The 13,023-nt window shown below is 56.7% G+C and overlaps 1 protein-coding gene across 2 annotated transcripts in view; it reads left to right on the top strand.

Annotated features, from left to right (window-relative positions):
- The window catches only part of COL18A1 (collagen type XVIII alpha 1 chain), an 83,615-nt gene that overhangs the window by 30,608 nt on the left and 39,984 nt on the right, over nucleotides 1-13,023 (top strand). The window contains exon 1 of one of the 2 annotated variants that reach the window (XM_070407059.1): nucleotides 5,393-6,059. The exons of the other annotated variant lie outside the window; for it this stretch is intronic. Coding sequence (XP_070263160.1) covers nucleotides 5,393-6,059 — 667 coding nt within the window. Of the gene's footprint in view, nucleotides 1-5,392; nucleotides 6,060-13,023 lie in introns of those variants that run through there. 2 annotated transcript variants of the gene reach the window in all.

Genomic DNA, 13,023 nt, shown 5'->3' with positions numbered 1-13,023 from the left:
CCGACTGGAGTGGCTCAGTGGTTGATGCCAACCTATGAACCAGGAGGTGGTGGTTGGATTCCTGGTCAGGGCACATGCCCGGGCTGCAGGCTTAGTCCCCAGTAGAGGGCATGTAGGAGGCAGCCAATACATGATTCTCTTTCATCATTGATGTTTCTATCTTTCTGCTTCTCTCTTCCTCTCTGAAATAAAAAAAATTTTTTTTAAAAAGAAAAAGAAAAAATAAGATATAAGCTACTGAAACTCACTAAGAAATAGATAATTAGAATAGATCTTAAGTGAAGAAATTTACTTAATAATCCAAAAACTAACCGTGAAGAAAAGCTCAGCTTCACGGATGAATTCTACCAAACATTTACCAGTAAAGGATTAAAACCAGTTCTTAACAAACTTTCAAGAAAATAAAAGGGCAATACACTTCCCAGCTCATTTTATGAGGCTAGTATTATAATCTGGATACAAAAACCAACAAAGACATCACACACTAAAAGAAAAACTACAGACCAGTATCTCTTGTGAAATGTGGACACAAAAGTCCTTAAATACTAGCAAACAAATCCAGCAACATAGAACAGTTACACATTATGAGCAAGTGGGCTTTATCCCAGGAATGCAAGGCTGGTTAACATCCAAATATTGATGTAACACATCATATCAGTAGAATACAAAATAAAAATCACACGAACATCTTAGGCACAGAAAAGGCAACTGACAAAAGTCAACACCCTTTCATGATTAAAAAAAACCCCCAGCAAAACAGGACTAGAAGGAAACTTTCTCACCCTGCTAAAAGCTCACACCTAAATCAGACTTCCTGGTGAAAGGCTGGTGCTTCCTCCAAAATCAGGCAACCAGACAAGGATGTCCACTCTCACCATCTGTTAATAAGCACTGTGCTCTATTCACAGATGACATGTCATATATGTATATACTAGAGGCCCGGTGCACGAAAATTTGTACACTGAGGGGGTTGGGGTTCCTCAGCCCAGCGTGCCCCCTCTCACAGTCTGGGAGCCCTTAGGGGATGTCCTACTGACAGCTTAGGGCTGCAGTCTGGAGTCTGGCCTCCCTCTGTGGGAGGCAACCAGGCCAATCCGGGGAAAGCGCTTCCCCCATCACCCCGCTGCTGCGCCGCCGCCGCCTCTAGCCCTCCCTCTCCCTCTGCAGGAGGCAACCAGGCCAATCAGGGGAAGGTGCCACCTCCACCACCCCGCTGCTGCCGCTGTGGCTGCCAGCCCTCCTCGGCCCTTGCAGCTGCTACGGCTTTGTCCAGAAGGACATCCAGAAGATGTCCTGTCTATCTGGTCTAATTAGCATATTACCCTTTCATTAGTGTGTGTGTACACACACACACACACACACACACACACACACACACTAGAGGCCCAGTGCATGAAATTAGGAAATTAGCGCACTGGTATGGTCCCTAGCGGCTGCTAGCTGCCGGCCAGTACTCCCTCCCTTCCCCTGGCCGGCCCTGGCCCTGATCCAACTCCTGGATGACCTCCTGGTTAAGGGGACAATTTGCATACTATGCTTTTATTATATATGATATCTATCTATCTATCTATCTATCTATCTATATCTATCCCCAAGGAATCCACTAAAAAAACGTTAAAACTAATTAATAAGTTCAGTATAGTTGTAGGATTTGAGATCAAGGAAGGGATGGCCATTCCCTCGCCCCACGGTGCTGGAGGGGAACATCCTGGTGTTGCTTCTGGGGGTAAGTGAGGCGGTGCCCTTGCTCAGACACAGGACAAGACAGGCATGTGGAAGACCCGGTCAGCACACCCGGCCAGAGGGAGCCGAGAGGCTTGGCGCCACTTGAAGGTTGTGGATTTGGGATCATTCAGAGTGAGAGCCCTGCGGACGGAGGTGTGTGCTCACCTTCCATGTGCAGTGCTCATGCCCCTCCCCAGGGCACGTGCTGTGCAGCTGTGAAAGGCCAGGATGACCATTAAGCCCGGCTTGGCAGCACTTCCCAAGCTGGACCTGGAGCCTCCCAGGCATCCGGGAATCCCAAGAAAACTCTCTGCATGGGAGTGAGTGGAAATGTGCAGGAGCAGACAACACACATGTATGCGCACACACAAGCACATCTCGCATGTGCACACATGTGCATGCACACGAACATAGTGGCAAACACACGTAGACACAAATGCACATGCATACATATGCACAGAGACACAAACACATCCACACATAGAAGCGTGCGCGCATGCGCGCACACACACACACACACACACACACACACACACCCTGGAGAGTCCTGGGGGTGGATTAATGTGTGGAGGTGTCAACAGACTGAGGCCATGAGCTGTGTGTCATGGACAGAGGAGAAGAGGGCGTTTCAGGCAGGACAGGAGGGGTAGTGGAGGCAGAGAAAGGTGCTTTGCTGGGAGTCAGCGGCCCCCACTAGACACAGCCAGTGTTTGATTGGTTTGTCCCCAGGATGTCCTGAGAACCCTGTGAAAGCGGCAGCCACCCCGTGACTCAGTGCCGTTCACCTGTCTCCACGCAGGCCCAGGACTCCCCTCACTGTTTGGTGACATCTCAGGGCCTGCGGGCCGATGCTGCGTTCCTCCGGCTGCATGTGACAGTCAGCAGGCGCTCTGCAGGCATGTGATGCTCGGCAAGGGCTCGGAGCTGGCGCAGCCCCCGCGGTGGGCGGGGGGGTGGGGGGTGGGGGCGAGGTCTGGAGGGTTAGGACGGAGGGGTGCCCTGCTGCGTCGCAGGATTGGCTCAGCCTGATGGGGCCGCTGCTGCCCTCCTGTAGAGCCTGGCCCTCACCCGGGATGACCCGGGCAGCAACTGCCATCTCGCTCTGCAGCCACGGCTCCTTGGTTCCTCGCTCCTGGCTCTGCCTGGAAACAGTGAGTTGAGCAGGTGGCCCAGGGAGTAACTGAGTGCCCAGGGCATTGGACTGACAAGGGGGCAGCCCCCAACCGGGCATCGGTCTCCGCCACACATGAGCCCAATTCTCTCTCCCATCCGGGCAGGAGAAGGGGGACGGCCTTTGGAATTTCTGTCCTGAGATTTTCCAGGGACACTTTAGGCCTAAAATCACATTAGTGGCAGTGACTTTTCAAGACTATTGTCTGAGCATTTCCAAGAATCCTGAGCATAGAGGGGATCATGTTGGTAACGGCCTCCCTGAGACACAGATGTTTGCATATGGATGCCTCACCTTTCGAGAGGGGTCTAGGTGCGCAGCTGTCCTAAAGCGTGATGACGTGCTGATTCCCCACAGCCGAGCCCTGCCCTTTGGATGTTCCCATCTGGGAACCTAGGGGGCTGGGGGGCGGGACTTGACTTCAGGGCTGTTTGAACAGAGCTGCTCTCGCTGCTGAACGCAGCCGAGGGGAAGGTGGGCTGAAACCCCCAGCACAGCCTGAAGAAGATGGGGTGACGAGGGGATTCAGGCACAGGGATGGACAGCTGGTGTGCAGAGCACACGCGGGATCTAGTGTGGCGTGTGGCCATCAAAGCAGTGTTGAGTGTGCATGTGCGTGTGATTATGTGAGCGTGTGATGTGGGTGTGCAGTGCCGTTCTGGCTCTCCTCTTTTGGGCTCTATCATCTAGAGCCAGCCCTCAGGTCTCCATGCCTCAGTTTCTTTATTCGCAGGCTGGCTGTTGGGCACAGGCTCACAGAATGAAGGCGGGCACTTGGCACTGTGCCTGGTCAGCTGGGCATCTCTGTGTTGCCGGCAGCTCTGTTGGGAGGTGCCGGATGGGACAGAGCTCGGAGTGGTTTCTGTCCAACCAGGGGTCCTTATGTGGACCCCTGCACTCCTCCTGCGGCTGCCCAGGGCTGGGACCCCCACTCTGGTGGGCAGCACAGAGGGTGGGTGCTGGGCAGTGGGGTCTGCCTGGCTGCAGAGGGAGGGTGGCAGCCACAATCAAAGCAGACACCAGCACTCGTGGCAAATCCGAGCAGCCCAAAGCCGGCACGGGCAGAGCTTACGGCCACACGGCAGCATCCTTCTCGTGTCCTGGACAAAGGAAGTGTTGGCTGAGGCTGTTATAGGGAAGGGGTGGGGGCACAATAGGAATGTCCAGCTGCGGGCTGCCTTGCTCACGCCCTCTGAGCAGTGGCAGTGCCCAGATCCCGTCCTTTCCTGAGACACAGCCCGGAAGAGGTGCCCGGTGAAGACAGAGCTGAGAGGAGGCAGGGTGGGGCCCCGTGCAGGGCTGGCACCCAGGCTGTGGGCCGGGCTCCCTCACCAGCCCCATCTCATGGCCTTGGGGTGACCTGGCAATCCCCGCTCTCCACACAGAGACTGAGATCTCGGGGTGGTGGTGGCGGGAGAGGAAGTCTGTCCCTGTGGGACCTGCTGGCAGCGGCAGCGGCGGTCTCAGTATGTTCCATGACCCTCCTTTCCCTCCGTGTCACACCCTGCTGCTGCGTCCTGTCCCTTTCAAGTCGTTCTCAGGGCTTAACCGGAAACCTTCGCAGGACTGAGAAGTGTGATGAAAGTGTCACGAGCAGGGTCAGCCCGAGAGAGCCTTTCTGATCAGTGAGAAAGGGGTCAGGGTTACAAAAGGCCACAAGTCACCAGTGTTCGAGCCCAGATCTCGGTCTCTGGTGGGGCGATGACAGGCCAGCGTCTGCGAGAGGGGCCAGAACGGGGCGGGCGGGGGGGGGGGGCGGAGGGGAACAGGCTGAGGAGCTGCACCTCTAAGCAGGTGGGAGCCCAGGTCCCTTCCGGCTCCTCCTTGGATGTTGAATTTCTCAGAAGCAACAATGCCAACCGAGGAGTTGGACTTGCACCAAGTTTCAGTTTTAACGCAGGGCGTGCAGCCCCATGCTGCCCAGGGCTGGGACCCCATGGTCTTCAGTTGCAGCGGCTCTGAGCGCAGGGCTGGGGGCTGCCCCCCGGTGTCCTATGGCCCCAGCCCTGTCCCGAGCGGCCACCCCGAGGGGCCTGTGCCAGGCACCTTCTCTTGGAGCTGGGCTCTGTGGAGGGTGCTCAGGCTATAGGGCCAGCAAGAGGTTCCTTCCAGAAGCTGCCCTGGGGTCAGGTGCTGGCCTGAGACCCCATTTGCACACACAGCAGCACAGGGATCGGCGGTAGTCTGGCGAGGAGCAGCGAGGCCTGCAGCTCACAGCTCAGTGAGTTTGGAATTCCAGGGAACGTGCTTGAATGTCCCCTGGGCCTCTTGGTGTCTCTGGCTGTTTTAAGGAGGTGTGAGACCTCCTTAATGTCACTGTGATAGAGAAGTTTCTGTCTTTTTTCTTCCACGAGAGTGAAAAGAAAGAGCCGCCGGGAACATGAATGGGGTTGCTGACCGTGGGCGGGGAGGGTGGGCCGGGCGGGCGGGAGCTGGCTGGCCCCACCTCCCCAGGGCAGACGCCTGCCCGCCCTCCTCCGTGGTGCACACAGCCCGATGGCTCCCGACCCCAGCGGCCGCCTGGGCCTGCCGCTGCCACTGCTGCTGCTGCTCACCTGCTGCCTCGCCGCCACCCGGGCAGATCTGCTGGACTGGCTGTGGACCACTAATACGGATCAGCCCACCACCTCCCCCGTCCCCGTGGCCCCAAGCAGCCCACCTGTGCAGCCCACAGAGGATACCACCACACAGGTAGCCCCTCAGGATGGCCCCACCGAGCAGGGGACAGCACCTACCAGCCCCGAGCTGCCCCTGGAGAGTCTGGAGGCTGGCCAGGGCGAGGCCTCCACTGCCCGTCCTGCCTCCTCGGCGAGCCCGGACACGAAGGAGGAGAATCTTGCTGGCGTCGGAGCCATGATCCTGAACGTGGCTATGGGTATCCGGAGCTTTGTCCAGCTATGGGGTAATAGCACCCCCGCCGAGAACGCTACCGGAATGGAGATGCCAACACTTGCGACCCCCACAGGCCCCCTCACCTTCCCAGTGCCCTCCAGTGCCCCCCAGGAGAACGGGACCACTTCCTGGCTGACCGGCGGGGCCCTGAGCTCTCCGGACACCAAGAGGACTGAGGCCAGCAGCCTGCCAGTGCCCACCCAGCCACTACCCTCCCCGGACAGGCCCCGGACACTACTCGGGGAGCCCTCGGTGCCACCGAAGTCCCCAGGTAGAGCTCTCTCCTCCATGCGGGGCGGGGCCCTTCCCTGGGGAAGCCAGCAGTCCCCAGCTTGGCCCCCGGATCTGGATGGCAAAGGACTCTTGCCCGGCATCCTCGAGCGCACGCCACTTCTGCTTCCCTTGGTGATGGGTTCCTTGGGCGCGCACGCTGCCCCCTCGGCTGCCTCCTCTGACACCCCCGCCAATCTGTCTCCGATCTCACTCTCAGCTTCGACTGGGGACCGTGGTGCTTGGGTTCCTCACGGGGCTAGTTCTGTGGGGCCTGGTCTTGCTAATTACTCTGCACTGCTCAGGTCCCCCCGGCCGACCCCCACGGTGCAGCCTGCCTGCCACCTCGCCGGCCGCTGCCTGCCCCTGCCGCCCTCCCTGCCGGTCTGCGGCAGCCTGGGCATCGGGCGCTCCTGGCTGCCCAACCACCTCCACCACTCCAGTGGAGAGGAGGTACTGGCGGCTGCCCGGGCCTGGGGCGGCCTCCTCCGGACGCACTGCCACCGCTTCCTCGCCTGGTTCTTCTGCCTGCTGCTGGCCCCGCCCTGTGGCACCGGCCCCTCGCCCTCCCCGCCACCCTGCCGCCAGTTCTGCGAGGCCTTGGAGGACGCGTGCTGGAGCCACTTGGATGGGGGCCGGCTGCCAGTCGCCTGCGCCTCGCTCCCGGCCAGGGAGGATGGGCACTGTGTGTTCATTGGGCCGGCCGCAGGTACCGCCTGGCCCGCCCGCCCCACCCTTTCCATGTTGCTCTTTGGTGGCAGCCCGGCCAGGGCTGGGGTGAACCTGGCACAGGTCCCTTTGCCCCCGGTGCTGGCCTTTGTGGGCCCTCAGGAGGCAGGAGTGCCACACCTCCTTGGCTGGGGGGAGGCCTGGGTCTGGTTCTGTGCGTGAAACCACAGTGCGTGGGGAGCAGCCCCTGCCCAAGCATTTTCACTCACGAGTGCTCTGAGACACCCCGTCATGGAAGGGAGGCTGCGGGCACGCACATGATGTGCCAGGGGAAGCCGGGTTCCCTCCTGCTTCTGGCTGCTGCTCCAGTCTGACTGGGGGGAGGGGGCTGGGAGTGGGTGCCACAGGGAGGGGCAAGCCGTGCCAGCAGGCGGTGAGTCTGTGGCACTCATGTGAGGCCACCCCAGCCTGGGGCCATGCGCTCCAGAGCACATCTCTGCTCCTCTGGTGGGGAGAGGAAGGACAGCCGCAGCCCTCCCAGCCCCCAGCTCCGTGGTGGGACCCGGCCCCGAGCACAGCCTGCTCCCGGGTTGCTCTTAGAGGCCCCATCTGTGTGGGCTCTGCGTGTCCCCCCCCCTTCCTCTCTGTGGGGAGCAGCCTTGCCCACTCATCCGTCCCTGCAGGCACTGGGCTTTGGAGCTGGGCAATGGGGGTGGGGTGGCTGCACTGGATGTCAAGGGGGTGTCTCCCTACTGGGCCCCTGAGGCTTGTGTGGGTGGCTCCTTGGCACCCTGTGCCAGGCCTGGGGTGAAGTGAAGGGGGCTGCCAGCGCCCAGGCCCCAGCCAGGGCAGGAGCAAGTGCCAATGATGGGTGGTGCTCAGCCCCAAGGAAGGGGCACACCAGAGGCTGGACGGGAGGGAGGACGGCAGCGACGGGGGCTGGGCCCTGCTCTCCAGCAGGAGTGGCCGGAGTGTGTCCGGCAGAGGAACAGCCCATCAGGGCCTGTGCTGGGAGGCCTGGTATGTGCAGGGTTGGGGGCCACAGTGAGCTGCACGTTCCCGCGCCCCATCCATATGTGGAGCCTGGAACACCCGAATATTGGGCTAGCCGGAGCCTTCTCACCTTGTCCCCTCCGAGTGTGTGTGGCAGGGACCGTCCCACAGGGAGTGGCTTGCCCGGGGTCCCTGGTTCCATGTAGAGGAGCCTAGCCATTCCCCACTCCACCTCCTCCTCCTCCTCGGCCAGCTGCTAGGCCTCGGACAAGGCCCGGGTGTCCTGTGGGTGTGTGTGGGGGGAGCGGGGAATCTCTCTGACCACAGCTGGCCTGGTCAGCCGAGTGGCCTAAAGAGGACTCCTCACTGGACATCTGCACCATTGGCAGGATCCCCGCGTGTGAGGGAGGCCGTGTTCCCAGCACGGTCCTGGGGGAATCTGCCGCCAGCGCTCACTGCTCGCTCCCGCCCCCTCAGGCTGGTGGTGGGCTTCGGCTCATCTCAGCAGGGACCCTCCTGGTGTGGCCTGGCTGGGGAGGGTCCCCAGGCGTTTCCCCCTCCTCTGGCATTTTAGTGAGGACCACCCACCACCTGGCCTTCCCACCCTGCATGCTGGGGGCAGGCGGAGGAAGAGGAAGGCCAGGTGGGGAGCAGAGGGACCAGGAAGGCCCCAGCCCCTCTCCTGTATTGGTGAATGTCCCCCTCCCCACCCCGTGATGGGGGGTGGGGAGGCTGGTGAGTGGGGTGCTGGGATGCAACAACCATCATTGGCCTCGTGAGATCCTTGGGCTGTGAGTGAGTGTGTCAGGGGGCATCTCTGTGGGGGAGGGGCAGACCTGAGCCCGGGTGCTGCTTCCTTCCCAGGATCTGTCCAGCACTGCCCGTAGGGTCTCGGCTGTCCCACCACCTTTCCCATCCTTCCTCCTGAGGGTGCCCTGCAGGGTGGCTGCAGGCCCTGGCGGAGCTGGCCCCACGCCCCTCGTGCTGGGCCAGTGGGGTGTGGGTGGGTCACCTGGTCCCAGCACACCAGCCTGAGGCCCCAGCTCTGTCCACCCTCCGGAAGGGCCTCCCCTGTACCTGTTCCTTTCTGCCCCCCAAAGAGAGCGGGGTGGGGGAGGAGCTGGGGCAGTCCAGCCAGTGGCTGGGCGCGGGGAGGTGGTCAGGAGGGAGAAGGCCACCGTGGGAGCCCTGTGCTGGAGCTGGAGCTGGAGCAGGCGGTCGGTCAGCTCACTGTTGAGCACCAGGTTCAGGGTCTTGCCATCTGTGAACGTGTCCCTCAGGCCACAGAGAAAAGTGGGTGAGGCCCCACCCTGGGGAGGGCAGGCGCAGGCCCCAGGTCCTCACTGTGTCCACGCTGGGAGGGCCAGTAGGGGATTGCCCCTTAGCAAGGAGGGAGCTCAGGTCTGAGGGACAGGGCTGGGGGCGAGAGGAGCAGGTGTCTGTAGGCAGCCCCTCCTGGAAGGGGCAGGTTCTGCAGACCTGCATCGTGGGGGGACTGCCTGCCTCCTCTGCCCTCACCCCTGGACCACTCTACCCACGTCTTGCCCTCGCTGCTTCTCTCCTGTGCCAGGTTTTTATCCCACAACTAGCTGTGGACACACTGTCATCAGGATCCAAGCTACACAAGAGAGGGCAGAACACAGCCCAAGCCCCTCAGGGATGGGGCGTCCTCCGTCCCGCAGTGTGTTGGTATAGATGCGTGTGCAGGAGTGTCCTGGGGCTGCCGTGACAAATGACCACACACTTAGTGGCTTACAACCACGCAGTTGTGTTACCTTAACTCCTGGGGTCGGTCGTCAGAGGTCCTCCCCCTGGACTCGAATGAGGGTGTCGGGGCCGGTTCCTCCTCAGGCTGCAGGGAGATTCTGTTCCCGCCCTTGCCCACATTTGTGGCCCGTGGCCCCTTGTCCATTTTCAAAGCCAGCAAGGTCAGCCAGGCCCATCTCTGGGTCTCTTCTTCTCTCATCACAGCCTTCTCTGCCCCCGTGGGAGAGGTGCTCTGCCTTTAAGGGTGTATGCGGTTAGATTGGGACAACCTCCCCATCTTAAGGGCCATCGCCACAATCACGTTTGCAAAGTTGTGTTGGCCCCGTGGAGTCATCGTCACAGGCTCCAGATGAGGATGTCTTTGGGGCCTTCATCTAGATCAGTGGTTCTCAACCTTCCTAATGCCGCGACCCTTTAATACAGTTCCTCATGTTGTGGTGACCCCCAATTTCATTGTTACAAATTGAACATAATTAAAGCATAGTAATTAATCACAAAACAATATGTAATTATATATGTGTTTTCCGATGGTCTTAGGCGACCCCGGTGAAAGGGTCGTTCGACCCCCAAAGGGGTCGCGACCCACAGGTTGAGAACCACTGATTCTAGATCATCAGAAATCGTTTACGGAGGCCTTTGTGGGTGGCGTTGATGTGAAGTCAGATTTGGACATTAGAATCGTGTCACGTGTCCGTGGTGCCCCCACCCAGTGACATGGGTGCTCCAGTTGCCCATCATACTTATTAGTCTTTCAGTCGGGTGTTGAGCAGCAGATGGCCCTGAGGTGTGTGTTCTCTTTGATACTGAGATGAGGTTCTTCACCCGCCCCAGACGCTTGCCTGTGCAATTGCTGCTGCAGGTAATGAAGCGACAGGCGTGGCGTGCTCTTCGCTCCGAGGTTCGGGGAGTCTCTCCGAGTGTGTCAATGGGGAGGTCGTGCTCCATCTAATGGGAGAGTGGGGCAGGCAGGTGCCTCTGGGCCGGATCCTGAGAGAGAACTTCCCACGCCCTCGCCATGTGCCGTGTGTATTGGGGGATCGGGTGCATGTGGGTGGTACCGGGCCCATTACGTGTCGGTGCACTAAACGTTATCACCCCCTTGTCCCACTTCATGGCTTCAACTTGACTTCTGTTTTATCTGAGAGTCGTGTTGCAATGTTTGCTTACTTTCTCCTGCCCTTTGCCTGTTTTGTGTGTTTTTTAAAGACTTTTTTTTTTTAAAGTGAGGTTTTGGGTTTTTTAAAATACATTTTATTGATCTTTTACAGAGAGGAAGGGAAAGGGATAGAGAGTTAGAAACATCGATGAGAGAGAAACATCTACCAGCTGCCTCCTGCACACCCCCTACTGGGGATGTGCCTGTAACCAAGGTACATGCCCTTGACCGGAATCGAACCTGGGACCCTTCAGTCCGCAGGCTGACGCTCTATCCACTGAGCCAAACCGGTTAGGGCAAGACTTTTTTTTTTAAGAGCAGTTTCAGGTTCATAGCAAAATTGAGGGGAAGGTACAGAGATTTCCCACATGCCCCCGTTCCCCCCACCCCCCAACACACTCAGCCTCCTCCATTTTATATTGAATGTTCCAAGGATTTGGGCAAAAGTGTAATGGCATGTGTTCATCATCATAGTATTATATAGAGTGGTTTCCCCGCCCTAAACAAATCCTCTCTTCTCCACCTGTTCATCCGGCCCTCACCCCATCCCTGGCAACCACTGAACGTTTTACCATCTCCACAGTTTTGCCTTTTTTAGAACATCATAGAGTTGGAATAATATATGATGTAGCTTTTTTAAAGACTGGCTTTTTTCACTGAGTATGCATTAACATTTCCTCCATGTCGTTTATGGCTTTATAGTTCATTTCTCTTTATCCTATATAATAAAGAGCTAATATGCTAATTAGACTGAACAGCAGACCGTCCGGACGACCTTCTGGAAGACCTTCAGGACAAAGCCAGGGCTGCAACGGCTGAGCCCCTTGTACGAATTTTGTGCATCAGGCCTTTAGTCACTTAATAACATTCCATTGTTTAAAGGTTCCACAGTTTATTTACTCATTCACCTGCTGAAAGACATATTGGTTGCTTCCAAGTTTGGGCAAGCCTATATAATAAAAGGCTAATATGCAAATCGACCGAACGGCAGAACGACCAGTCACTATGATGCGCACTGACCACCAGGGGGCAGCTCCCACAGGGGGAGCGCACTCAGCCAGAAGCCGGGCTTATGGCTGGTGAGTGCAGTGGGAGTGGCGGGAGCCTCTCCTGCCTCCGCAGAAGTGCTAAGTCATCAGTCAGGCATCCCCCGAGGGCTCCCGGACTTCAAGAGGGCGCAGATGGGGCTGAAGGACCTCCCACCAAGTGCATGAATTTCATGCACCAGGCCTCGAGTTATGAATAAAGCTTCTGTACACATCTGTGTGCAGGTTTTTGTGTGGAAATAAGTTTTCAAGTCCTTTGGGTAAATACCAAGGAGTGTGATTGCTAGATTATAGGGTAAGAGTATGTTTAGTTTTATAATAAACCACCCAGCTGTCTCCCACAGTGGCTGCACCGGTGGGAATCAGCAGTGACTGTGAGTTCCGGTTGCTCCACACCTTGGCCAGCTCTTGGTTGTCAAGTGTTCCTGATTGTGGCCCTTCTAATAGGTGTGAAGTTGTGTCTCGTGGTTGTTTTAATTTGCACCCCCCTGGTGCATGGGATGTGGAGCATCTTTTCATGTTTATTTGCCATATTTACCTCTTCTTTGGTGAGGTGCCTGTTAAGATCTTTGGCCCACTTTTCAATCGGGTTGTTTGTTTTCTTATTGTTGAGTTTTGAGTGTTCTTGTATATTTTAGATGTACCTCCTTTTATCAGATACATGTTTTGAAAATATTCCCTCCAGTCTGTGGTGTGTCTTCTTACTGTCTTAATGTGCCTTTTGCATAACAGAAGTTTCTAATCTTAAAGAAATTAAATGAAGTTTAGCTTATCAATGATGTTTTTTCATGGATTGTGTGCCTTTGGTGTTATATCTAAAAAGTCATTGCCATATCCAACGTCATCAGAGTTTTTCCTGTTATCTTCTAGCAATTTTATAGTTTTGCACGTTACATTTAGGTCTGTGGTGTACGGTGAGTTAATTTCTGTGAGAGGTATGAGGTCCGTGTCTAGATGTAATTTTTTGCACATTGGTGTTCAGCAGTTCCAGCACCATTTGTTGAAATTATCATCTTTACTCCATTCTATTGCCTTTGCTCTTTTGTCAAAGATCAGTTGAGTATATTTATGTGGCTCTCTTCCCGAGTTCTCTATTCCGTTCCATTGATCACTTTGTTGTTTCAAGAATACCACAGAGTCTTGATCACTGTAGGTTTAGAAAAACTTTGTTTTTCTCCTTCAGAATTGCATTGGCTATTCTGGGTCTTTGTCTCTCCATATACTTTAGAATCTGTCGATATTCACTGAATAACTATCTGGGATTTTGATTGAGATTTCTTTGAATCTATAGATTAAGTTGGGAAGAACTGACATCTTGACAATATTGAGTCTTT

This window comes from Myotis yumanensis, unplaced genomic scaffold, assembly GCF_028538775.1.
Source record: "Myotis yumanensis isolate MYYU_CA2020_CCGP unplaced genomic scaffold, mMyoYum1.0.hap1 SCAF_2, whole genome shotgun sequence".
NCBI classification, from domain to species: Eukaryota; Metazoa; Chordata; class Mammalia; order Chiroptera; family Vespertilionidae; genus Myotis; species Myotis yumanensis.
The sequence above is the reverse complement of the archived record's forward strand: the minus strand, read 5'-3'. Positions and strand labels throughout refer to the sequence as shown.